This window comes from Nyctereutes procyonoides, unplaced genomic scaffold (assembly GCF_905146905.1).
Source record: "Nyctereutes procyonoides isolate TBG_1078 unplaced genomic scaffold, NYPRO_anot_genome, whole genome shotgun sequence".
NCBI lineage: Eukaryota > Metazoa > Chordata > Mammalia > Carnivora > Canidae > Nyctereutes > Nyctereutes procyonoides.
The window spans coordinates 36,481,735-36,509,700 of NW_026575049.1; the positions used below are offsets into that span (position 1 = coordinate 36,481,735).

At 38.2% G+C, this 27,966-nt stretch overlaps 1 protein-coding gene and 1 pseudogene across 1 annotated transcript; both read right to left on the minus strand.

Annotated features, from left to right (window-relative positions):
- Positions 1-1,297: 1,297 nt before the first annotated feature.
- Positions 1,298-9,545, minus strand: LOC129511323 (sulfotransferase 1C4). The gene is made up of 7 exons (XM_055327884.1): positions 9,150-9,545; positions 8,086-8,211; positions 7,191-7,288; positions 6,140-6,266; positions 5,831-5,925; positions 2,421-2,601; positions 1,298-1,492 (listed from the first exon to the last, which is right to left on the minus strand). The coding sequence occupies exons 1-7, from the start codon at positions 9,301-9,303 to the stop codon at positions 1,377-1,379; spliced, it is 897 nt and encodes a 298-aa protein (XP_055183859.1). The 5' UTR covers positions 9,304-9,545; the 3' UTR covers positions 1,298-1,376.
- LOC129511321 (heterogeneous nuclear ribonucleoprotein A1-like) lies at positions 2,608-5,824 on the minus strand (annotated as a pseudogene).
- Positions 9,546-27,966: the final 18,421 nt, after the last annotated feature.

The window sequence follows — 27,966 nt, forward strand, 5'->3', positions numbered from 1 at the left end:
CCACATGAGGCTAGTAGCTAGTATATTGGACAAAAGCTATAGATGATAGCTATTATAGGGACTACTTAAAATATAAAAAGTTAGCTTTTAGAATTTCCTTGACTGATATATTCTTTCAGTTACTTATTTTTGTGCTTGTCATATTTTGTTTGATGTGCAATGAAATACATAGCAATGTTTCTATCATGGAGAAAAAAACAAAAATTTTAATAAATTTAAAAATTTTAATTGTCTTTTAAGAGACAATACATACATACAAGAGATACAGTATACTTTAATCTCAATGACAAATGAATTATACCAAGTGTAGAGGACTTCAGAAAAGCAAATGCTATCTTCAGGATAATGAACTACTTGAACTGGTTATTGAAGCATGTTATATGTTTTGGATAGGTAGAAAGAAAGGAAAGGAAATTTCAGATGGAGGCATGGTAAAAATAAAACTAGTAGGATAGGAACCTGCAAGATGTGATTAGGACTCAGTGAGTAGACTTATTTCCTGAAGTATGGAAGTGGTTTAGAAGGTGAAATTAAGCTAGAAAAGTGTTTTGGAAGGTGAGATCTACCATATCATATCATTATAGCTCCCTTTGAATTGATGGCTAAAAAAGCATAGGATTTAGAGCTAAAGAGAAATATAATGAAATTTTGTTTTAGGAAAGTAACCCTGGTAGATGTGTGAGAGACAGAGAAATGAGTTATGAAGCTTATACTAGTATGGGCAAGAGGTTACACGTTTCTGAGACAGAAGGGTGGCTACACGAACAAGACTCCATCGACGTAAAGAGTCAAGATGTGACTCCAAGACTCAATCAGCATTAACTGGGGTGAGAAAAAGAGTTAAGTATATTTGATGTGGTAAGAGATAGGGATAGATGTATTATAGGAGGAACACTGAAGTGAATCAGAAAATTTTATGAGGAAACAGTCACTTGATGGTTACTTGACTACCAAGAAATTTCTGGGAGAGATAGTCACTATCTACATATTTTAGTGCTGCATTGAAAAATTAGCCGGAACCAATGCTTACTTTGAAAGCTTTAGTGTTTTCTTACACAAGGAATGAGACATTTCTAATATGTCAACAAACACATGACCCGTCGAAAACATAAATATTATGATAATCAGCAATGATGCCGTGATTGTAATTAGTAATTATTGAACCTTCTTCCTCCACATGCTATCATGCTTCCACTTTCTACCTTGTGCTCAATCTCTGCTAGCTTTATTCCTATTTTTTTTAGAGTGAGCAAGAGCAAATATAATACACAGCTAGTCTGAGAATCTGAATTCAGTATCATGTGGGTAATAAAGTTTTATTGGTTATTACCAGTAAATTAGGTAACAAACTAAAAAAATGTTGGTTGTTTTCTTTTTTATGAGAATTGGAAGTGAAAAGTTAGATTGGTATCAGCCATTTTCTTCTTGTAGTCTTCATTAAATCTCTCATTCTGAGCCACGGTAAAGTGATTCTTCCAGTCTCCAACTATCCCTGAAACAGTTATGTGGGAGAGAGTCAGCTTGCATTTCTCTATTCTCCTGTTTCTGTGTGAATATTTATACTCTACCTTCCAAGGGGGCAATATTAGACAAATTATTTCTGCTGCTAACCTGTCAATTTCATTCTGAAAGTTAAGAATAATTTCTTATCTGATTTGTGGGACAAGGAGATCCCATTACCTGCTGAGTCACATTAATGGGGGAAATGAAACTACCACAATTAAAACAACAGGCCTGGGGAATTTCTTGTTTTTTAGCTCCTGCCTCTTTGCACATCAAAGTGTGGTAGGTGCTTATGCCTATAGTTTTTATCTACAGGCCCACTGAGAAAGGCTTGCATGTGGAAAAACTCAAGGTACAGTTTTGAGGAAGAAAACCAAAAAAGATCCACCAAATTCTCCAGTTGCAATCCCTGTTACCTTTCTGCAGATTGTTTTTTTCCCATAGGGCTTACCATCATATATTATTCTGAGTATTCTTGTTTATTTTGTTTGTGGCTAGAATATAATGTTCACAAGGGAAGAAATTTCTGTTTGTTTACTGTTCACTGAACATTATCTAGAATAGAGCCTGACTCATTGTAGCCACTCAATAAGTATTTTTGAATGAATAAATCCAACCAATAGCATAAAGCCCTTATAAATCTATTATAAAATGGATTCTTTGCTCCATCTGATTTAATTCTACATTTTTTCACCTTATTAGCCAGATCTCTGGAAAGGGGGCATAAGGAATTTGACCGCACCTCACTCTTCAATAGTCTAAACATTGTTTTCATTTCATTCCTGATTTCCTAAATACTTGTTTTCCCAGAATCATTTGTTATAGATCTTATTTTTCTTAGCCACAGAAAACTCACTCAAGGCTGTTAAAGACTGGATGATTCTTTAAAGATTATGACCAAAAGAAAATATAAAAACCTTTTCTCATGAATGGAGACACAGAGTGGTTCATGATTTTAGCAGGAACTGATGAATAGTTTGACATTGGATTCTGCTTCATAACATCAAATGAAGTGTGGTGGACAATTTTATCTAGGATTTCATCATCTAGGTTTTTTCCAATAAACTCTGCCACCTTCTGAATTTCATGCTTTGTATTCTATGATGAGAGTCAAAAGAAAAGTGAAGATTTGGTATAAGATAATTGGCTTAAAAAGAATATTGAAATGAATTAATAACAGTAATCAGTCACATGTCATGAGTTAAAATTAAAAAAAAAAATCTTAGGGGTGCCTGATTGGTTCATTCAGTTAAGCATTCAACTCTTGATTTAGGCTCAGGTTATGATCTCAGGGTTGTGAGACTGAGCCTTGTGTTGCGCTCCACACTCAGCGCAGTCTTGAGATTTTTATCCTTCTTCCTCCTGCTCTCATGCACTCTGTCTTTGTCTCAAATAAATAAGTAAATAAAACCTTAAAAAAATCTTATCTCACAAATACTCAGCTATCCAGAAATAACTTATTTTAACATGATGGCTCATATTGTTCTCTTTTTTAGTAGCTGGAATTACTAAGCTTTTCTTGCTCTACCATAGAAGCAAAAACTGAATAGTATTCATGAAAAATTCATCATATAATGACATGCAGTGCATGGAGAATGTTTCACTGAGAGTTATGCCCAAATGTCTCACACAAGTCAGTTATGAGAGGGGTCTCGGTCAGCCAAATGTTTAACAGAGAGAGTCCATAGACTGATGATAACAACAAAGACATTGGAGCATGGGGCAGACGATTTAAGCCTGTCTTCTATTCTGACATTGATAAAAATGTCCCAGACCATTTTAGTGGTGGCAATAAGTAGCAGCAAGAGAATGAGAAATGGCTATTTTGCACCCATGAGATATGCAAGAGGCACCCATGGCTAGTAAGTCTACTACCTAGCATGTCCAGGAACTGAGGAGCTCAGTTCCAATGTTTCCTCATCAGAGGGACACACAACCCTAGCGAGCTATCACTATGGGAAATCCCTATCTCCAGGAGGAGTGGTAGGAGAGGGAAAGTGGAAAAGTTTAGCCTGAAAACTGTGTCTTCTGCTTTAAAAGCTTGGATGTCAAAAGTAGTGCTTAATTTAATTGGCCTCACATAGACTGGGAATCAGCAAGAGTGATGAGAATATTGAGCTTTGAGTATCTAGTCAGGGGACATTCCAGAACATGATCACAGAAATATTTAAAAGGGATCTAGGGACTCTGAGGTTAGACTACCTGTGCAATAAAGTTTCTAGCATTCACAATACATTAGGATGTACTCCAGTAAAAGGGTGTCATTTCTGATGACATATCCTTACTTTGCCATATGTCTACATATGGTAGACATTTATCACCTACATGGAGTTTTCCTAGTCTGAATTTATTTATTTATTTATTTTAAAAAAGACACATTTATTCAGCGTCATGATCAGACTATTACATTTAGCAATCAACAGCATGGGTGCAAAAAAAAAAAAAAGAAAATCTACATTAAAACCCTTTGTTGGAGTGCTTTACACTTTCCACAGAACAGAAACTAAAGTAACCTGTTATACAATTAGTCACAAATACAGTCCTTGAGTTTTTTGCCCATACACATGAGTATTGTCTAAAAGATGTCTTCTTTGTAGCAGCTAGGCCCTGCCACCACTGTGCTTGGCTGAGTTCACAAATCTGTTGTAACCTGTAGCTTCCCTGTCACTTCTCTGGCTCTCCTCTCCTGCTAAGCTTTGTTTCCTGGCAGTAATTAAAACCTTCTGCCACTGCCATAGCTGCTGCTGCTGGAACCGCCATAGCCACCTTGGTTTTGTGGTTTGGCAAAGTATTGGCCTCCACCACCATAGGGGCCAGAGCTTCTGCCTCCAAAATTTCCTCCTTTCATGGGTCCAAAATTTGAGGGTTGATTGTTGTAATTGCCAAAATCATTATAGCTTCCATCACCTCCAAAGTTGCTTCCATCATTACCAAATCCGTTATAGCCATCCCCAGTGCTACCGTATCCATCACCACCTCGACTGCCACCAAAGCTACCTCAACCACTGAAGTTCCCTCCATGACCAAAGTTGTCATTCCCACCAAAACCACCTCCATGACCATCACCAAAGTTTCCAGAACCACTTCAGCTTCTTTGGCTGGATGAAGCACTAGCCATCTCTTGCTTTGATAGGGCTTTCCTTACTTCACAGTTGTGGCTATTCACAGTATGGTATTTTTGAATGACAATCTTGTCTACAGAGTCGTGGTCATCAAATGTTACAAAAGCAAAACCTCTCTTTTTTGCCACTGCCTTGGTCAGTCATGATCTCAATCACTTCAATTTTCCCATACTGTTCAAAATAATCTCTTAGATGATGTTCTTCAGTGTCTTCTTTAATGCCACCAACAAAAATCTTTTTCACAGTTAAGTGGGCACCAGGTCTTTGAGAATCTTCTCTTGAGACAGCCTTCTTTGGTTCCACAACTCTTCCATCCACCTTGTGTGGCCTTGCATTCACAGCTGCATCCACCTCCTCTACGGTGGCATACGTGACAAACCCAAAGCCTCTGGAGCACTTGATGCTTGGATGTCTCATTACCACACAGTCCGTAAGCATTCCCCATTGTTCAAAATGGCTCCTCAGACTCTCATCAGTTGTTTCAAAGTTCAAACCTCCAATGAAGAGCTTACACAGCTGCTCAGGCTCTTTGGAAGACTCTGACTTAGACATGATGGCGGTGGGAGGAGAGACTTTAACGATGCTTACTCGGCGGCGTCCAGGGGCAGAAAGGAGTAATCTAACAAACATTATCTCCTATTCTGAGTTTAATAGCACCTTTCCTTCTATGGATTCCTCAGTTTGTCATACCTACTCATGGAAGGGAAACTCCTGCCTTACAGCATACTATTCCCTGCTATAATATTTCTTTCTTTCTTTCTTTCTTTCTTTCTTTCTTTCTTTCTTTCTTTCTTTCTTTCTTTCTCTTTCTTTCTTTCTCTCTCTCTCTTTCTTTCTTCTTTTTCTTTTTTTTTTTTTAAAGATTTTACTTATTTATTAATGTGAGACACAGAGAGAGAGTCAGAGGCAGAGGGAGAAGCAGGCTCCTCGCAAGGAGTCCGATGTGGGAAAGGTAACACTCAAATTTTGCCTGTATGGAAAAGATGTACCATTCTCCAGAGCACCAGGAGGCTGGAGATGAAACTATGTGATACATAAACTCATGACATACCATGTGGGCTTTGATGCATGGACAGCAGTAACCAATGAAATGTAGCGTTTTCTATTCCTTGTTTCAAATCTGTGGGTCCCCAGTGGGGTACATGCATTATGACCTAAATGTCTTATGGTCCAATGGGAACACATTAGGTGGTATTGCCCCTCACCTTCTTCAGGTCCTCATAGAAGAGGTAGAGAATGCGGTGTTGGTCTTTGGCTTTCCACCATCCTTTCACGTGGTCATACCAAGAACCCCAGCATACTGCAAGGAGGAATGAAAAACGGGGCAATGAATCACAGAAGCCCCCAAACAGATACTCCACTTAAAGGAGAGTTCCTAAAGAGAGGGAGAGTATCACACTGATGATTTCTTCACAGTAAAGCAGGCAGAGCCCCAGCATAATAAGGAAATGACTTTCCTTTTGGAATGTTTGAGGATTTTGAGAGAGGAAGGAAATAAAGATTAATTCTCTTACCTTTCCCAGCCAGAAAATTCTCAAAATACTCTTCCCAGGTTCCTGGAGCAGGAAGAGATTTATTCATTCTTTGGAAATGGTAATAAGACACCATATTGTCCTTTGGATTTCTTGCCACATAGATTATCTAGGAATGGCAGAAAGAGGGAAAGAAGCAAAAATGGGATTAGACTTATATGTACTTATTGTCCAACAAATTATGTTCAAGTGGATACATTCCATACAGATGAGATTTTCTGATGCTGCATTCTTGTGATATTGGTTTTTGTGTGATTTGAAAAGGATTCAGATCAGTTTGCCGTGAAAGATGGATTCTCTTTTCTTTCTTTTTCTTTTAAAGATTTTATTTTTTATTCATGAGAGACAGAGAGAGAGAGAGAGAGAGAGAGAGAGAGAGAGAGGCAGAGACACAGGCAGACTCCATGCAGGAAGCCCGACGTGGGACTCGATCCTGGATCCCCAGGATCATGCCCTGGGCTGAAGGCGGTGCTAAACTGCTGAGCCACCTGGGCTGCCCGGACTCTCTTTTCTTTAACAAGCGAAGAGGTTTTTTTTTTTTTTTTTTAGGATTTTTAAATTTGTTTCTTTTAGAGAGAGAGAGAGAGAGTACAAGTGGGGCAAGAGGCAGAGGCAGAGGGAGAGGGAGAGGGAGAGAATCTCAAGGAGAATCCATGCAGAGTGTGGAGTCAGACACGGGGCTTGATCTTAACCATGCTGAGATCATGACCTGAGCTGAAACCAAGACTCAGATGCTTAACCAACTGAGCCATCTAGGTGCCCTAACAGGAGAAATGTTTTAAGAGGAAGCTGAAGACCACTCTAGGGTTGTTCTAAGGAGTAAACTGGAAATTCCTTTTTTTTTTTTTTTTTTTAAGATTTTATCTATTCATTCATGAGAGACACAGAGAGAGAGAGAGAGGCAGAGAGAGAAGCAGACTCCATGCAGGGGAGCCTGACATGGAACTCGATCCTGGGTCTCCAGGATCACGCCCTAGGCCAAAGGCGGCACTAAACTGCTGAGCCACCAGGGCTGCCCCCTTTTGTTTTTTACCTTGCAGTTTTTTTCTATGAAGGATGGTGGCAGCAAATGGATGGGAAGATGTGTTTTCAGGGTCCGTGGTGAGGGCATTTCATTAGCTCTTTCCAAACCTATAAAATCGATTTTTGATTACTTCCCATTATTTTTTTCTTTTTGCTTCAAAATCTTGTTGTTTCCATTATCACTACTTTAGGAACAATTGAACAATTCAAGTCACCTGTGAGAGAACTGTAACTGTAGTTTTTTGATCTGCAAGACTATATCTAGCCTAGAATGACTTTTCTTTTTAGCTAGAATAGTTTTTAAACATAACAAATAAGAAAATAAATAATTTAGAACCTAAAAAATTCAAACCCTTCCACTATGAAATTATCTTACTTGGGCTCATCCTTGTGGAATAAAATTAATTTCTCTTTTTAAAGATTTTATTTGTTTATTCATGAGACACACACACACACACACACACAGAGGCAGGGACACAGGCAGAGGGAGAAGGAGGTTCCCTGTGGGTAGCCCAAAGTGGGACTAAATCCCAGGACCCCGGGATCACGACCTAAGATGAAGGCAGCTGCTCAACCACTAAGCCACCCAGGTGCCCCTAAAATTAATTTCTAATAGAGAATAAAAACTTAATGTACTTTTATATAAGTAGTAATTCCACTAGAAGATGTCTGGAGTACAGCAATGGCCAAACATAGTTAAAAAAATGCAGTCACAGAATTCATTACTAATTATTTGAATGCCTAGAATTTAATTGTTTTCTAGTTTTTTTTTTGAAGTGGCTGTATCAATTCTTATATCTTTTCTATAACTTTTTTCAGCTTGAATGCCTAGGATTTTGAGAGGGCTATGTGATAGTAAAAATCCCAGGTGTGTATTTAGTCAAGCGTGGTTATTCCATACTCACCAGATCCAATGGATGGGATTATCCATTCAATGAAAGGAATTCGTTCATGAATAGGTGCTCTTTGACTTTTGTCAGCATCCCCTTCATTTTGTATTAAGTCCACTATCTCCTGAGTCCATGTTGTTCCTTATTCCACGTGTAAGATGAAGATGCGTAGACATTTAGTATACTACATTTCTTAAAATATGATCATATTTGCTAGAACATCTCTCTGAATTTTAAAGCTAGATTTATAGTGCAACTCAGAAAACATTTTTAATTTATGTATTGTGTTAATATAATACGAGTCAAGAAGTCTGACTTCTATAGCAACTTTTGTTAAACTGATTATTGAAATAAGGAAGTAGGTTCACAACATACCCCAAGGGAAGATGGAAATCAAAAAAGTAGTTTTCAAACCCTGAGGAGTCTTTGGGGGCTTCTGGAGGCTGCTGAAGTGAAATCAGCTTTGCAGGACCAAAGCTCCCCTAATTGTTCCCCAAGTTGGCCTTGGGATCCCCTTTGTAGCTTACACACACAAAGCTATTTTTTACAGGATCTGCAATAACAGCCTGCATCGGGAACAAACAAATCAACAAATCTAGCCGGTTAGTTCTTGGCTGTTTGAGTCACTCTCTCCTGGGGAAGTAAAAAAATATGTACATCACAGGAAGAATTAAATTCTTAAAATTTCACATGTCATTTTATTTTGTTTTATTTATTTTTAAAGATTTTATTTATTTATTCCTGAGAGACAGAGGGGGGTGGGCAGAGAATGGGCAGAGACAGAAGCAGGCTCCCTGCAGGGAGCCCGATGTGGGACTCAATCCTGGGTCTCCAGGATTGTGCCCTGGGCAGAAGGCAGGCACTAAACAGCTGAGCCACCCCAGCTGCCCTTCACATGTCATTTTAATATTTTTTTTCCTCTAGTTTCAGTTTCCACAAGTGATTTGTCTTAGCCATATCACTCTGTCCAGTAAACAACCTTCCAACCCAGATCAGTTTCTTCATTTCGTTAGTAGTGTATTTTCATAACTCACCTTCCTAATTCTCTTCCCCACCTTCCCCTCTCCCCTTTCACCTACCTGCTTTAGGATAGGTGGCAATAAGCAGATCATCAGACTTGGCTTGGAAATTCCAGATCTGGTCCCAGATGTCACAGGTAGGTGTGGGTTGCAAAATCCCCTCCACATAAGCGACAGGTAGGCGTGTTGTTCCATCAAATTTAAAATCCTCCATTTTGTTTAAGGCCGTTAGTGTCAGAAATCAGAGTAGTGCTCCAGATAAAATGTTACTGCTCAGTCAGCACAAAGCTGCACTTCTGTTATTGCACAGGCAATGCAAAATTCAGACTGCAAATTCTTCCTGGACAGTTGGGGATGGCTGTCAGTCAAAGGAGAAAGCAGCTACAGCTCTGCCCTCCCAAGTTCCAGGAAGCACGGAACTGCGATGTAGGCCTTTGTACTCAGGCGTTTTCTTAATGAGCTCCAGCCCTCCTCCCAGCCAGGCTGTGACGAAATACCAGAGGCCCTCCCAAATCCTGGCTGCTGTGTCATGTTCAAATCAGTCCGGTTCTTCTGTGTCAGTTTAAAAAGAGTCAATGCCAAGTTGTTTATGTTCCGTTCTTTATCTTTGTGTTCATAAAATAATTCACAAATATTCATTAATTGTTTCTTCTGTGAATTTTATGCTAATTAAAAAGTTACAGGGAGGGGCAGCCCAGGTGGCTCAGCGGTTTAGCGCCGCCTTCAGCCCAGGGTGTGATCCTGGAGACCGGGGATCGAGTCCCACGTCCGGCTCCCTGCATGGAGCCTGCTTCTCCCTCTGCTTGTATCTCTGCCTCTCCCTTGAATAGATAAATAAAATTAAAAAAAAAGAAGTTACAGGGAATTTGCTCATGGAATTAGATAGCAATATAGAATAACTTCCCTGAAAGACTGAAGGGAAATTTCTGTGGGCTCTTGGCAGGGAAGTCCTAGAATTGAATCTCCCAGCACAAACATCTGGAAGGATCAGTGCTGTTATTTTTAAGAGTAAAATAAAAACGCTATATTAGAAAAGGTTCTTTCTTTTGTAGGCTGTATTGTGTCAGTATCAAAACAAGCATGTCTCATTTAATGCACAAGAGATGCAAGCAATGCCTTGTTTTTTCCTTGGAATGATTTCTGGTTCCCTTTTAAGTTTTAAATATTTTTCTCCTATTCCATTATCTCTTCTGTGTGGGACACTTCTAAAATAAGGCCAGATTCCTTTTAGTTTTCTGGGTTTTTAAAAAGATTTATTAATTTATTTTAGAGAAAATGAGTGTGTGTGTGTGTGTGTGTGTGTGTGTGCGCGCGCACAGGAGTAGGGGGGAGGGGCAGAGGGAGAAAATCTCAAGCAGACTCCCTGCTGAGTGCAGACCCTCCCCCCCCACTTTGATCTCATGACCTTGAGACCATGACCCAAGCCAAAATCAAGAGTTGGACGCTTAACCTACTGAGCCATCCAGGTGCCCCTCCTTTTAGTTTTTAACTGCTAAATATTACCGGTCACCCACCTAGTTTTCCTGTCTCTTATTGTGGTATAATAAAGAATATATCAGGTCTTTTTCTCTGGTTCCTTGCAGAGTTTCAAAAACTCTTGTAAGTTCTTGAATGATTGGAGTATCTTTGGTTATTCAAAAAGAGTTCCTTTAGACTATACCTGAGTTTATGCTAATGAGGTGACTCCTGGTGGGCCCTTAGATAGTTTCAGAGGAGGGGCTAGCCACACCAGAAAGATCAAGCAGGTGATTAGAGGGTTGGGACTTTCAGTTCCATCTTCAACCTCTAGTGAACAGAGAGAGTCCAGAGACTGAGTCCAATCATGTGGCCAATGACACAGTAAGACCCCAATAAAACTGCTTCCTGGAGCTCAATGGAGCTTCCTGGTTGGTGAATACATTAATGTTCTTGGAAGGTGGCATACCTGGATTCCATGAGGAGAGAGCATGGCAGCTCTTTGTTTCCTCTCCATCAAGAGCTTTTCCTGTGCTCCTCTTCTATTTGGCTGATCCTGATCTGTATCTTTTATGATAAAACTAAAATTGTAGGTATAGTGCTTTTAGTGAGTTCTGAAAGTCATACTAATGAATTATTGAACTAGAGGGTCATGGAAAACTTCAAATTTATAGCTGGTTTGTCAGAAGTGCAGATGGTCTCCAAGCTTTGCAGCTGGGATCTGAAGTGGGGGCAGTCTTGTGAATGACTTTGCTCTTAACTTGTGGGGTCTGCACTAACTCTAGGTAGTTAGTGTGAAAACTGAATTGAATTGCAGAATGCCCAATTGGTGTCAGAGAATTGCTGTTGGAATATCTTTCTTGCCCTAGACTTTCTCAGAATTCATTCTGTTCTGGGCAATCAGGAATTTCACTTTTGCTTAAAGCCCTTCCCACCCAAACCTTTACAGCATCCCACGAGGGCCTTAACCTCCTATAAGGCTGCAGCCAGAAAGGCCTTAGTCCCATCCTGGCAGGCCCTGGGGCTCCTGCCTGCATTGACACTGCCTTTTTTCTTCTGATACTGTCTTTGGTTGTTGCCTGCTTGGTTCTTGTTTGATTTTTTAGGTTCCTCCAAGTCTTTTTTAATGTATTCCTTAAATGTATCCTTTCTGGGGAGCCTTTCTCTGAACTTTAGTGCCATCTGAAGTAGGTCTCTCCTATTTCCTTGCTTGTGGCACCCTCCTTTCCTTTAGAACAGCCATCAGAATTTAGTCTTGCTTATTTACTTGTTAACATTTTCTGCCTCCTATCCTACACTCTGAGATGTGTAAAACAGGGCCTGTGCTGTCTTGTCTTCTCACTCTATACCAGCTCTATGCCTAATGCCTAGCATGCTCCTATTTCTTGAGATAAAGAATGAGTAAACCTAAGTAGGAAATGGAAGACGTGAGCTCTTTGAGCCATTGTTATTTTGCGGTTTAGGTGAGCCTGGTGGCTATGACTTGGCAGTCTGCAGAAAGAAGTCTTCCTGTATCTGAATTCTGAACCAACTCCAAGTAGCTGTGGGCTTGCAGACTTGTCACACATTGGACACATTAGGACACCAAAGATGAAGTTATATCCTTCCCTTCTCCAATTCTTCCCCAAACTACTATAACAGTATACTACTACTACTTCTACTTCTTCTGACTCTGACTCTGTTACTGTTATTTTCTGGTTGTGGAAAGGAGATTCCAACTCCCAGTGCACTCATCGATGTTCCAGTTGCAAACTTTAGTAACCTGTTCAGGTCACAAATATGACCATTTGAAAAAATTATGACTGGGACTTCTAATCTGTTTTTCTTTAATATTTTATTTATTCATGAGAGACACAGAGAGAGAGGTAGAGACACAGGCAGAGGGAGAAGCAGGCTCCCTGCAGGGAGCCTGATGTGGAACTCGATCCCAGAACTCTGGTATTACAACCTGATCTGAAGGCAGACGCTCAACCACTGAGCCACCCAGGTGTCCCTCTAATCTGTTTTTCTCAGGAAAAAACAGAGTGCTGGTCACTCTCCTTAAACAGGTTCTTTTAAAATGTTTTTTACAAAAGGAATCCATCTAAAATATATTTTGGTTCAGCAAGCTGTTTTAAAAGACATATTGGAAAGTGAGCTAAGTTTGTATTGATAAAAATTTAATTGGAATTGCATTCACTCCTTGAATCAATATTTAGCTTAGGTTCATTAAAAAATGCCTCATTTTTCTGCAAACCTTCAAACCAAACCAGGTGGAAGAAACAATAAGGCCATAATCAATACAACTTGAATATCCAGACTGTGCAAGGATTGAGAAATACTTGTGGCTTACCCAGAACTTGTTTCCATTCCACCTTATTCTATTTAGATATCCTTTATATTCTTGGAAAATAATCAGTGTCAAAACACAAAACACCCAGTTATATTTGAATTTCAGATAAATAATGAATGAATTTTCAGTATAAGTATATCCAATGTGATATTTGGGACGTACTTAAACTTAAAAAATTATTTGTTGTTTATCTGAATTACAAATGTAACTGGGTGTTCTGTATTTTATATGGAAACTCAGATAGGCAAGAAGATGGTAGCTAAATCTAACTTTAAAACAGAAAAACTAAAAAGAAAAAAAAATAAAACAGAAAAACTCTGGAAGCTTAATGAGTGGGATTAGAAAAATGACTGAATCAGAAACTTTTTAGAATCTCATATAAGCTGAGTGAACTCTAGACTCTTTCCTACTGGTTTGTGGGCAAATGTGTGCTGTTTGCACTTCTCAGTTATTAGCATATTTGCAGGGTCCTCTTCTAAGCCTAGAGATTTACTCAGCTTGTTTTGTGGAGATGGCGCTACTCCATTGTGACTATGGGTAAGGAAATGACACATAAAAATTTCAGTATGAAATGCAATGAATAAACAGAATTGGTATAAGTTGAGTGTCTTAGGCAAGACTTTTATGTATGATTTTCCCTGACCTATCCTTATTAGTGTCGAGGGATTTAGGGGCAGGGAGAGATAGTGGGCACATGTGGGCCTCTTCATACTGCTGTTTCAGGAGAAGCTTACTTCATTGTGCTACAGCATATCCCAATACAGCATATTCTCCAATACCCACTTTACTCAAATGAAAAAAGAGAGAAAAATATTTTGGTGCCAAAAGAGGAGTTTTGAGTTCCCAATATCAGTGAAGAAAGGCAGGAATGGCAGATAAGCAGCCATAGCTAACATGTTAGGAATTCTGATAGACTGGTAAAGTCCCTAAAGGGGAAGGGGCACTGTTGTCTCTGAAACAGTGTGAGAACCACAAGAAGACCTTCTCTGAACTGGGGGCTGTTTTTGCTTTGTCAGTGTTCCTAGGTCCTCAGTAGTTTCTTTTTTTCTGTGAAGCAGCTACCACCTACCTCTGTCCCCAGGAAGTGGAGAGTGAGTGGGGTATACTCTCCCTACCTTTCCTTCCTTGCTCACTTGAAAACAAGCACACAGGCTCTTTCTCTTTTTCAAGCTTTGATGTTTATTGCTGCAAGGAAACAGAAGGTTAACAAAAGATAGTCAGTGGGGTATGTATAGAATTTGGAATTTTACTGGTCTCTCTTTCCTGACTTCCCTGCTGTGTCTTTCCAAATCTTCATGTGTCTGCTGGGCCAGGATTTAGCTGTTTTCAGAAATTAGATCAGAGGAAGTAGTAGTCAGCATTGACAATGGGAAGAAAGGGTGGAGACCCAGAGCAGGAGACTTTGGCCATTGATTAAGAGATCCTCAGAGATGAAGAGGGGTAAAGGAATTTCCAGTTTCTAAGTGCCTTCCATGTGTAGGATCTTGTGTCTACCTCAGTGGAAAGACAAGTCTCTGCTCGCAGGGAATTTGCAGTCTGGTGTAGAGGTAGATTTGCAATCAAGCAATTAGAATATAGTATGATATTTGCTTTAATGAGGGGTATGGAAACAGTGTTCTAGAGCATTGGAGAAGGAGTACTGAAGTCAGACTGGACTTGGGAGAGATCTTCTGGAATAGAGAAGACAATTAAACTGAGGTCTAAAGGATGTTGGCCAAGTGACTGAGATAGCAAGGGATTCTAGGTAGAAGAGCTTGCATATGCAAAAGCACAGAAAGGTGAAATGTTTTCAGGGGAAGGTGGGCAGCACTGCTGGGGGGTAAAGAGAGTGCAAGGAGTGCTGTAGGAAGAGGAGGATAAGGGCCCAGTCTTGCAAAACCTTAGATGTCGCAGATGGAGCTTTATAAGTTAGATACTATGTAGGTAAGGGACAGCTATGAAGAGTTTTCAGGGTGGCAGCAAGTGTCACATTTAATCTTTGCACTAGTTCTTTGAATTGGGAAGTTGTGTCTCAAATTTAGGTGGAAACTTGGAGAGGTTAAAAAAAGGGCCTCTAAAAAAAAAGGGCCTCTACTTCAGAGGCTAGTGGTAAAGTGAGGACTCCATTCTATTCATTTGACTGCAGAGTGTGCAGGCACCTTCCATTTCACAGAGCTCTATAGTCTGGAGAGGAAGAATATAAGATGAAGTGATTTTTAAGCATCTGTGCCCTGCTATAAGCATGTAAGATTAGTGTTGGGTCTGGCTGTAACTGCCTCTAGGAAGACAAGTGAAGTCATTCAGCCCTCGGTCCATGCTGTCAGCCTCCAATACTCTAGCATGGCAGCTTACAGTTATGACAGTGAAGTCAACTGCACATTTTAGAGAGCTTTAAAATGCAACTCGGTATTTACATGTTAACTTCCAACTCTCTGGAGTGTTTGCTTAGAATGAATGACTTATTTGAGGAAGGGGTTGTGTAACCTGTATATTGGTGGAGGCACTATCTAGAAATAAACGAAAGCCTTTGCAAAACGTGGCCACGAAAAGTCCTTAAAGGTTGGGATCGTTAATGGAAGTCACACTTGCTATATGATTGTTACAGGTTGGAGTCACCAAAAGTAGCATTTTAATCCTTGGGAAGGTATTGTGAATATTTTGCCATTGATACGACTAGGCCATGTGAAGTGTGCCAAAACTAAAGACTTCTCTGGAATTCATTCTTCCTTTGGGAAGTTTGAAACTTCATTAATTAGGGAAATGCAAATCAAAACCACAATGATTACTTGGGTGCCTGGGTGGCTCAGCAATTGAGTGGTTGAAGAATCTGCCTTTGGCTCAGAGTGTGATCCCAGGGTCCTGGGATTGAGTCCCTCATTGGGCTCCCTGCAGGGAGCCTGCTTCTCCCTCTGCTTGTGTCTCTGCCTCTCTCACGAATACATAAATAAATCTTAAAAAAAAAAAAAAACTAAGTAGCAGAATCAATGAAAATTTCTACTATTTTTTATTTTCACATCATTTACAAGTACTTCATTTATCATGACACAATTCTATCAAGAGGCACTGAACACAAGTAATTTGAAATGTTTTAGTACTTACTGAAATACCAAAAACAAAGACTTTATTCTTTCCTTTTCCTTTCTCTTCTCTCCTCTCTCCCCTTTTCTTCCAGTTCCCTCTTTCAGTACCTCTTATCTCTGAAATGGATGAATCACCTCTTGGGTGATTCATATACATTGACTATGTTGGGATGTTTACTTGTCTGGATGTCTCCTGTTGCTGGTCTCACAGCAACGGAGTGAGGTAAAAATTAGTAGGGTGTTTTGGAGACTGTTTGATTCCCAGGTATATCTCATTATCTCCTCACTTATTTCTTATTACTTAAGAGAATATCTAGGGAATTGGAAGAGCAATAAATGATGGCTAAATCAAGTGGTAGTGTGGAGAGACCTGGTTATAATGCTTCACATTCGTGTAGTGCTTTGCAACATCTCTGTGTTCCCACATATCCACACGAGGATATGCTAGTGTGGATCCTGGGCGGAGGCAGCAGAAGATGGTGAACTAAGGAGAATTCTAAATGGCAGATGTCCTTGATGGGAGATATAGGCAAGGAAAAATTCCTTCACCTTACTACTTCCCACTGGTTATGATAACACTGATGGATATCAGATTCAGATCACCTGATGAGCATCTCAGTGTCCATGCCTACCATCCATGCATTTTCTGTAATAAGACTCTTTTCAATAGTCCCATGAATGATGGAAAGTGATAGAAGTGGATTATCCACACAGAGGGTAGAAAGAATTGAGATAATGGTTCATGGCATGCTATTATCACTGGTTTATGAAAGGCCTCTCTCTCTTATTTTTATTTATTTATTTATTTATTTATTTATTTATTTATTTATTTATTTATTTATATTTTTTCTTATTTTTATCCTTATACCTCACCCCCATTGCCCTCCTCCCATAGAATCCATGATATTTAACACATATCTTGTGGTTTGTAAATGTTCTTACAATATGAATATTTTCAGTTAGAGTGTGTATTTCTAAATTTATATAAACTATATTGGGATTATCTATCTATCTATCTATCATCTATCATCTATCTATCTGTCTCATTTGGTTACTTACTTTTTTTCCTCTAAGCACAATATTTTAGAGATATCTTCTTGCTGCTATGTGTAAATCTGTTGCTTGTAATTAATGGTTTTCTGATATCCCAGAATGTGCATCACCACATTTCACCCAATTTACTTTCCTGACACTGAGCACAGGTCACCTTCAACTCCTAGCCAGCAAAACATAAGGGCACAAGGAACATGAACATGAATATCCATATACACATTCCTTTATGGAATTGCCTAAGCATTTATTTGGGATATATATTAACAGGTAGAATTTCTGGGTTAAACAATATTTGTTTACTTATTTTGCATAGGTATTACCAAATTGTTCTTCTGGGTAGCTCTACTTCTGTACATTTTATCAGAAATATGTTATTTGACTTTCTAATTTTTACTTGTTTAATAGATATGAAGGTGTAGCTCACTGTTTTCATTTGTATTGTTTTTTTTAAAAAAAGATGTATTTATTTATTTTAGAGAGAGAGCACACACAAGCAGGGGGAGGGGCACACGGAGAGGGGCGCAGGGAGAGGGAGAGAAAATCCTGAAGCAGACTCCCCTCTGAGTGCGGACTCCAACTCAGGGCTTGATCCCATGACCCTGAGATCATGACCTGAGCCAAAACCGAGTCAGACACTCAGTGACTGAGACACCCAGGAGCCCCACATCTTTGGTTTTTAAAAACTTTCTCAGAATGCTTTAATTTTATTTTCTTTATGATAAAAGGGTAACTATTTATTTTCCTTATTTCAAAAATAAATTACATCGGTTAAGAAAAATGTAGAAAAATACACCCATACAGACAGATGAGAAAGAAAAGTTGAAAATCAGGGTTTTTCTTTGAAGCCCTTACAGTGAAGTAGCTGCTGGAGGAAGCGGTCTCCTTCTGATCACCCAGCAGCTCTGGGGGTTTGAAGGGGTAGGGGAATGACACTTGACCAATACTGCTTTGTCTGTAGATATTATCATCAATAGCTCACTGCAGCATGGCTTGTTGGTTGCCCTGTGACTTGAGGCTACTGACATGGGTGGTCTGGATTGCTGTCACTTTCTTTAGGAGTAGGCAGTGATGGTTCCTAGGCAAAATATGAGAAAGACCAATGCAAAAAGATTAGCAGCTTTCCTCTACCAGTTCTCCTCTGTCTTTGCTTCCTCCAGTCACCCTTCTGTCCCAGGCTGCTGCCCATCCCCAACCCTTACTCCAACTAAAGTCAGTGAAGGGTCTCCTCAGGGCTTCTCAGGATTATAGGGTTTGTCCCTATTATCCACAAGCCCTTTTACTTCAGTTTTCTGCAGAGTTGGTTTTGAGGAAAAACCAGTCTAGCAGGGATCAGATACCTTTGGGGATAATTCCTAAACTAATGTCCTAAGGGATTCATGGAAAAACAATACTGTAACTGCTATTAGCTTAATAATATACAACATTTGGCAAGTCTGCAAACATGTTCTTAATAAATGGTGTTGGGTCTACATTTTTTTAATGAGGGCTTTAAGATGTGGGTTTAAATTCCAGTTTAGATACTTTCTGTCTGTGAGGCCTCAGAAAAATTATTTAATTTTCTGAGTCTCAGTTTCCTTGTCTGTAAAATGTGAATAATATTACCTATCTCATGTGTTGCTGGAGATTCAAAATGAATTTGAACTTGGACATAAACACCACAGTGTCTGACACATAGATTCCTTATACAAAAATTCCTTTTATCTTTGGTCTAGAGCACATCCCTCTTCCTTCTTTTTGTGAGGGAGCAATCACCCTGGGTGCTGCCTTCAGTAGATCCCTTGATTTTCACAATAAGTTTGGCTACTCAGCTTCCTGGCGTGTCTGACTTTTACAAGGCAGTATCCATATTCCAGCTTTTATTACCAGGACTTTCCTTTCTAAGACTAATATGAGATAAGCCCTTTAGTTGGCGTTCTGGTATATTCTTGAACTCATCCTCAAGTTGAAGTGAATGTTCAGTTGTTATTAATTTATGTCATCAAACCTGGCTTATGTCCAAGGCTAGAAGAAGGAACATTTAACCTGGTAGGGACAAAGTCTCTGGGGTAAATTTTCTCTCCTTGAATCATCTGCTGCTGTCATATCCCTAACTCTGGGGAAGGGACCGGGCAAGATTGGGAAGCCAGATCCTACCATATAAGCAGAAAATAGCCAGTGTGTATCCTTTTTAGATTATTATTTCCTAAGCATAACAAAACACTATATGAATTAATTGCACTGAAAAACTGTTTTTCAACTGTATTGTAGTTGGTCAATATAAATAATGAGGTTGTCTTTATGACCAGTCTTGATATCTAGCTTTACTTTTGTGAGCTCTATGCAGAAAGACAGAGAAGAATCAGCCACTTTTCTCTCACAGTTTTCATTACATTGTTCATTCTGAACCACTAAGTAGTGACTTTTTTTTCCAGCCTCCAATGGTCCCCGAAACATGCCAGAAATGATAACTTAACATGAAAATACATGTATAGAAAAACCTGAAGAGTGTGTTTCAAAATGTTAAAGTTAAAAAAAAAAACAAAACAAAAAAACAAAATGTTAAAGTTATCTCTGAGAGGTGGATGATATATAATTTAATAGACTTCTGGAATTTTCTAAAATAATTATGCATTATTTTATAATAAGAAAGTTATTTAAAAGTTAAAACAGTTTATAGTTAATTATAATATAGAACTATTTTGGAGATTTAAAGTGTCTCAAAAGTTGTTTTCCTCCTAACACCTTAGTGAGAAAGGGAAAGAATTATTATTGGACAATTTGAAAGATTGTCTTTCAAGAGAAAGACAGTCAGACAGCATATATATATATAATATATATATATATAATATATATATAACATATATATAAATATTATGATGATGATGATGAACATCAAGGAACCTTGGATCAGAGCTGTTCTATAACTTTGACCTTGATCACATGAAAGATCAGAAGAGCCTGCATTCTGACTCCTACCTCTGTGTTAATTGTATTTATTTATGGAGGGCACAGTTTTAAACTCTCTACATGGAATAACTAATTTATTCTCTACAACACCTGCATGAAATAGATAACTGATATTCTCCCCATTTTACAGATGACACAACACTCTGGAGCAGAGAATTTGAGGAACTTGTCCAAGGTTATACACCCTGTCAGTGGCAGAGCTGGGATTTGAATACAAAAGTTTGGCTTCAAAGACAAAAGACTGCAAAATAGAAAAAGATATATGCAAAATGGCATTATTTTTAGTGTCCTTTATATGTGTTTTTTGAGAGCAACAGCAAAAGGTATGGCTTGTCCCTGTATTTACACTTTAATTTACACTATATTTACACTTAAAATTATGAAATATTTATTATATGTGAAGTATGTTTTATGTGAGGAAACAAGAAGTATGGTCAGTACTGCTGCTGCCTCATAATGTAGTGGAGGGAGGTAGCAGTGGAAACAAATAATTGAACATCATGTAATAAACACTGAATATTAAATGATATATTAAATATGTGATCTTATCCAATGACGTTGAATTACCCCAAAGCAAAGAGTTTTTGGTGTTGTCAACTTAAATTTCTTGGTAGATATGCAATTAACTAAAAATAAAAGTTACGTATAGTTTAGGAAAGTACTTTATAAATTCAGAAATGATAAAGTATATAGTGCTAATTGTTATGCTAAAAAGAATATGACAAAAAAAATAATGGTAAGTAAGCCCACTGTGAGTTTGTTCCTAGATAGGGGAAATTTAGTTTTCTGTGTATTGGGGAGGTTTTGAAACTATCAATTTTACATTGCTTCAGAAAAAGTAAAATTCGGATCCACTTTTTTGGCAGTGGGCAATGCATGAGTGTTTTAGGTCAAAAAGATAGAATGTTAATGTGATCTTTCGGGTGGTACTAAACGCTCAAGGGACTCTGCTGGGTTATTGGAACTGGTACACCAGATCAACATCCTTGGAAGAGGCAATGCATTAAATTACATCAGCTATGAGCACTGTGATATTTGCCCACATTTTTTTTCTTTCCTTGTGCTAATTCCACATCCACACAGAAAGACATGTCAAGGATAGCACAGTAACTACTGTAGCAGCTGATCTTGTCTTTGCTTGTGGATTCTAGCTGACAGAGTTGATTCAGTCTTGTGCTATTTGGAGTATGGTGAACTATTACTCTTATAAATGGAGAACAACCATATTGAATGTACCTGATAACTCTCAGGGAAGATTGATGATGTAAGTTGGCCTCACTCATGTTATTTGTAGGTTCCCTGGAGTATGTCAGATCACATGTCTATTAAAGGTACTTAATGACTCCCTTGGATTTCACAGTTAATATAGTTTCCTAATTAAATAGAAAGTGAGTACAAAAAGCAGAAACCCATTCTGGGAAGAAAAATGGCCTATAAGATTTTGAAACATTAGGTTATATTTTTATTATTTATAAAATAATGAAGCATAAACATGGGGTAAGCTAAAATTTACTCCTAGAATCTTAGAATTCAATGATAAATCTGCATCTTTAAAAGTTTGGAATTGGTAGTTTTGGGCAATGAAATAGAAGTGAAGAGATTGAAGAAAATGATCCCTAGGGTAATTTCTGCTTTAAAATTTTGTTCTTGTGTGATAAAGTTCTGAAACAAATTAACTGAAGGATTGATTAAGATGATGATTTGTTTTAGGAAACATTTAGATACCATGAATGTGAAGTTGCTGTTGGATTTCAGCTTACTGAGAAAAGCTACGGATGCTAAGTTATGTGGAGATCATTCTTGGTTCTATAGCCATTTTTGGTTAATTCACACCCTGAATATAGTGCTGGAGAGACAATGGGTCTGACACTTTAGAAGCATTCTGAAATTCTCTCCAGAGAGAATCTGAGTACTAGATATATTGTTCTTCCCCAAACTTACTCTACAGTTGTTCTCCCACAATGATGGAGATAATAGTCACATGGGAAATGCATTTTCAGAGTCCTTGGGGAAGGTAATGCATTCATTTGAAAGCTGCAAAAATGGTTTTGGGCTTTATCTGCTTGCAGAATGTGAACATTTTAGAATTTAATTGAATGATTCCCAGCCATTCTGGCATCCCTTGGGTCATTCTTCTTATATGTATTATAAGATAGTTTATTTGTGGGCCTTCAAATTCAAAATTGTATAAAGAAGACCTTGGGATTTGCATATAAAATACCTAATAAGTTCACTTAGAAATCTAAAAAGTCTACTGGTTTTTAGTTATTTCCATTCTAGTCAAGTAAAATATATTTATATATTTTTTATAAAGTTTTTATCTATCTATTTATCTATAATTTATCTCTCTGAGCATCATCTCTATTTTTTTTGTTCGAATAAAGCTCACAAATTGGCAGCGTATTGCCGGATCAGGTCATCAGGTATATTTTTGGACTTTATTTAAAATTACTAATTAAAATTTTTGACATTTTCACATGAAACCCTGGATTTTCATGTCCTCCAGAAAAATATATCCCATTTTCAACAACAACAAAAATGAAAAGTATGCAGAAAAATAATAAAGTATGACTTATACACTTGAAAAAAAACCAACCAATGCCAACTATCACTGTAAACCCAGATGTTGGACTTACTAGACAAAGATTTGAGATGAGCTATTTTAAAAATGTTTGAAGAGCTAAAGGAAATCATGTCTAAATAGATAAAGGTAAGAGAATGGTGCCCTACCAAATAAGGAATATTGATAAAGGGAGGGAGATTTTAAAAAGACAACAAATAGAAATTCTGGAGTTTAAAAGCACAATAATTGAAATGAAAATGGTTTAAGGGCACCTAGGTGGCTCATTTGGTTAAGCATTTGCCTTTGCTCAGGTTATGATCCCATGGTCCTGAGATCCAGCCCTGCATCAGACTCTTTGCTCAACAGGGGGCCTTCTTCTCCATCTCACTCTGCCTGCTGCTCCCCCCTACTTGAGCTCTCTCTCTGTTAAATAAACAAATAAATAAATAAATAAATAAAATCTTAAAAAAAATTTTACTAGAGGGTCCTAACACCAGATCTGAACAAGCAGAATATAAAAAACAATGAACTTAAATTATTATTTTTTAAAGAAGATTTTATTTATTTATTCATGAGAGACACACACAGAGAGAGGCAGAGACATAGGCAAAGAGAGGCAGGCTCCATGCAGGGAGCCTGATGTGGGACTCGATCCTGGGACTCCAGGATCACGCGCTGGAAGAAAGGTGCTCAACAGCTGAGCCACCCAGGTGTCCCAAATGAACTTAAATTAAAGATAGATTTCTATAAATTAAGGTGTTGATTATAATCCTCAGGACAACCACTAAGAAAATAACTACAAAACATAGAGTTAAATAAATGATAAGGTAATCAAAATATTTGCTTAAAAAAATAGAAGGCAGTACAGAAGGAAATGAGGAACAAAAAAGATAATTCATGCTAACAGTGGCCAAAAGAGAGCTGGAGTGGCTATATTCAGTTGAAAAAGGCTTTAAAAAAAAGTTGCTATGAGAGACAAAGGAAGACATTCATTAATGACTGAAAATCAAGAATATAAGTATAAACATATTACCACCGAGCAACAGAGCCCCAAAACCTGCCAGAATTGAAGTAAAATTGATGGAATTGAAGGGAGAAATAGTTCAATAATAATAGTTGGCAACTTCAATATCCCACTTTCAATAATGGCTAGAAAAATTAGATCAGCAAAGAAATGTAAGACTTGAAGAATACTAAAAACCAAGTAGACTTAATGTATCTGTAGACACTGTAGCTAACAGTGCACTTTGTGCTCAGGGCACATGGAGTATTCTCAATGATAGACCATATAGTGGACCACCCACACATAGACTCACATACTCACACACAAACACATACACAACACCTCAGTAAATTTAAGAGAATAGGGGCACCTGGCTGGCTTAGTGGTTGAGCCTTTGCCTTTGGCTCAAATCATAATCCCAGGGTGCTGGGATTGAGTCCCATATCAAGCTCCCTGCAAGGAGCATCTTTCTCCCTCTGCCTATGTCTCTGCCCCTTTCTCTGCATCTCTCATGAATAAATAAATAAAATCTTTTAAAAAAGAGAGAGAATTGAAATAATGCAAGATGTATTCTCCAGTCGCAATGAAATTATATTAGAAATCAATAAAATTCACAAATACATGGAAATTAAGCAACATTTGTCTAAATAACCAATGGCTCAATGAAAACAATCACAAGGGAAATTAGAAAAATTATTTGAAATACATTAAAATAAAAACATACCAAAACGTATGAGTTGTAGTGAAAGTAGTGATCAGAGGGATATTTAAAGCTATAAATTCCTATATTTAAAAAGAATATCTCAAATCAATAATCTAACTTTCCACCTTAAGTAGCTAGAAAAAAAAAAAAGAGCAAACTAAACCTAAATCAAGAAGAAGGAAGGAAATAATAAACATTAGAGATAAAGAAGCAGGACAAAGGAAATAGAATCAATGAAATAAAAACTTGGTTCTTTGAAAATATCAACAAAATTGACAATCTTCAGCTATCTTGACCAAGACAAAAGGAAGACTCAAATTACTAATACCAGAGATAAAAGAGGACTCCATTTTTCATTACTATTGACCTCACAGAAATGAAAGTATGATAAGGGAATACCATTAACAATTGTATATCAGTAAGTTAGATAACCTAGTTGAAAAGGACAATCCAAAAAAAAAAAAAAAAAGAAAAAAAAAGGACAAATTCATTTAAAAACATACTATTGAAATGGCCTCACAAAGAAATAAAAACTGTGAACAAGCCTGTAAAAAGTGAAAAGAATGAGTCAGTAATCAAAAAACTTCCAGCAAAGAAAAGCACAGGGTAATATGGCCTCACTAGTGAATTTTACCGAGTGTTTATTATTTTTTTTTAAGATTTTATTTATTTATTCACAAGAGACACACAGAGAGAGAGAGAGAGGCAGAGACACAGGCAGAGGGAGAAGCAGGCTCCATGCAGGGAGCCCGATGTGGGACTCGATGCCGGGTCTCCAGGATCACACCCTGGGCTGAAGGTGGCGCTAAACCGCTGAGCGACCCGTGCTGCCCTTTACCAAGTGTTTAAAGAATGAACACCAGTCCTTCTCAAACTCTTCCAAAAATTAGAATAGGAGGGAAGACTTCCCAGTTCATTCTCTGAGGCTGGCAGGATTCCTAATATCCAAAGCCAGAGAAAGACATCATAAACAAATATCCTTATTAATATATAATATAGATGTAAAAATCCTCAACGAAACACTCGTAAAACAATCAATGTGATTCATCATATCAGCAAGAGAAAAACCAAGAACCATATGATCCTCTCATTAGATGCAGAGAAAGCATTTGACAAAATACAGCATCCATTCCTGATCAAAACTCTTCAGAGTGTAGGGATAGAGGGAACTTTCCTCGACATCTTAAAAGCCATCTACGAAAAGCCCACAGCAAATATCATTCTCAATGGGGAAGCACTGGGAGCCTTTCCCCTAAGATCAGGAACAAGACAGGGATGTCCACTCTCACCAAGGCTATTCAACATAGTATTGAAAGTCCTAGACTCAGCAATCAGACAACAAAAAGACATTAAAGGCATTCAAATTGGCAAAGAGGAAGTCAAACTCTCCCTCTTCACCGATGACATGATACTCTACATAGAAAACCCAAAAGCCTCCACCCCAAGATTGCTAGAACTCATACAGCAATTTGGTAGCGTGGCAGGATACAAAATCAATGCCCAGAAATCAATGGCATTTCTATACACTAACAATGAGACTGAAGAAAGAGAAATTAAGGAGTCAATCCCATTTACAATTGCACCCAAAAGCATAAGATACCTAGGAATAAACCTAACCAAAGAGGTAAAGGATCTATACCCTAAAAACTATAGAACACTTCTGAAAGAAATTGAGGAAGACACAAAGAGATGGAAAAATATTCCATGCTCATGGATTGGCAGAATTAATATTGTGAAAATATCAATGTTACCCAGGGCAATTTACACGTTTAATGCAATCCCTATCAAAATACCATGGACTTTCTTCAGAGACTTAGAACAAATTATTTTAAGATGTGTGTGGAATCAGAAAAGACCCCAAATAGCCAGGGGAATTTTAAAAAAGAAAACCATAGCTGGGGGCATCACAATGCCAGATTTCAGGTTGTACTACAAAGCTGTGTTCATCAAGACAGTGTGGTACTGGCACAAAAACAGACACATAGATCAATGGAACAGAATAGAGAACCCAGAAGTGGACCCTGAACTTTATGGTCAACTAATATTCGATAAAGGAGTAAAGACTATCCATTGGAAGAAAGACAGTCTCTTCAATAAATGGTGCTGGGAAAATTGGACATCCACATGCAGAAGAATGAAACTAGACCACTCTCTTGCACCATACACAAAGATAAACTCGAAATGGATGAAAGATCGAAATGTGAGACCAGATTCCATGAAAATCCTAGAGGAGAACACAGGCAACACCCTTTTTGAACTTGGCCACAGTAACTTCTTGCAAGATACATCCACGAAAGCAAAAGAAACAAAAGCAAAAATGAACTATTGGGACTTCATCAAGATAAGAAGCTTTTGCACAGCAACGGATACAGTCAACAAAACTAAAAGACAACCTACAGAAATGGGAGAAGATATTTGCAAATAACATATCAGATAAAGGGCTAGTTTCCAAGATCTATAAAGAACTTCTTAAACTCAACACCAAAGAAACAAACAATCCAATCATGAAATGGGCAAAAGACATGAAGAGAAATCTCACAGAGGAAGACATAGACATGGCCAACATGCACATGAGAAAATGCTCTGCATCACTTGCCATCAGGGAAATACAAATCAAAACCACAATGAGATACCACCTCACATCAGTGAGAATGGGGAAAATTAACAAGGCAAGAAACCACAAATGTTGGAGAGGATGCGGAGAAAAGGGAAGCCTCTTGCACTGTTGGTGGGAATGTGAACTGGTGCAGCCACTCTGGAAAACTGTGTGGAGGTTCCTCAAAGAGTTAAAAATAGACCTGCCCTATGACCCAGCAATTGCACTGTTAGGGATTTACCCCAAAGATTCAGATGCAATGAAACGCCGGGACACCTGCACCCTGATGTTTCTAGCAGCCATGTCCACAATAGCCAAACTGTGGAAGGAGCCTCGGTGCCCATCGAAAGATGAATGGATAAAGAAGATGTGGTTTATGTATACAATGGAATATTACTCAGCCATTAGAAACGACAAATACCCACCATTTGCTTCAACGTGGATGGAACTGGAGGGTATTATGCTGAGTGAAGTAAGTCAATCGGAGAAGGACAAACAGTGTATGTTCTCATTCATTTGGGGAATATGAATAATAGTGAAAGGGAATATAAGGGAAGGGAGAAGAAATGTGTGGGAAATATCAGAAAGGGAGACAGAACATAAAGACTCCTAACTCTGGGAAACGAACTAGGGGTGGTGGAAGGGGAGGAGGGCGGGGGGTGGGGGTGAATGGGTGACGGGCACTGAGGGGGACACTTGACGGGATGAGCACTGGGTGTTATTCTGTATGTTGGTAAATTGAACACCAATAAAAATTAATTTATTAAAAAATAAATAAAGAAAGAAAGAAAAAAAAAGAAAAAAAATCCTCAACGAAATAGTAGTAAACTGAATCTGATAGCATATCAAAATAATTATGCATCATGACCAAGTGGGACTTACCCTAGGAATACAAGATTGGTTCAAATATGAAAAATAATCAATGTAATATACAATATTTATAATAAAGCACATCTCAATAGATGCAGAAAGTGCATTTGACAAAATCCAACACTTTCATGATAAAAAAAATATACAACAAGCAAAGAATAGAAAGTATATTAGGCTGAATAATAGTGCCCCCAAAAGTTATCCATGTCCTAATCCTTGGAGCCTGTAAATGTCATGTTGTATGAAGAAAAAGGAGTTTGAAGATGTTGTAATTGAGTATGTTAAAATGGGAAGATT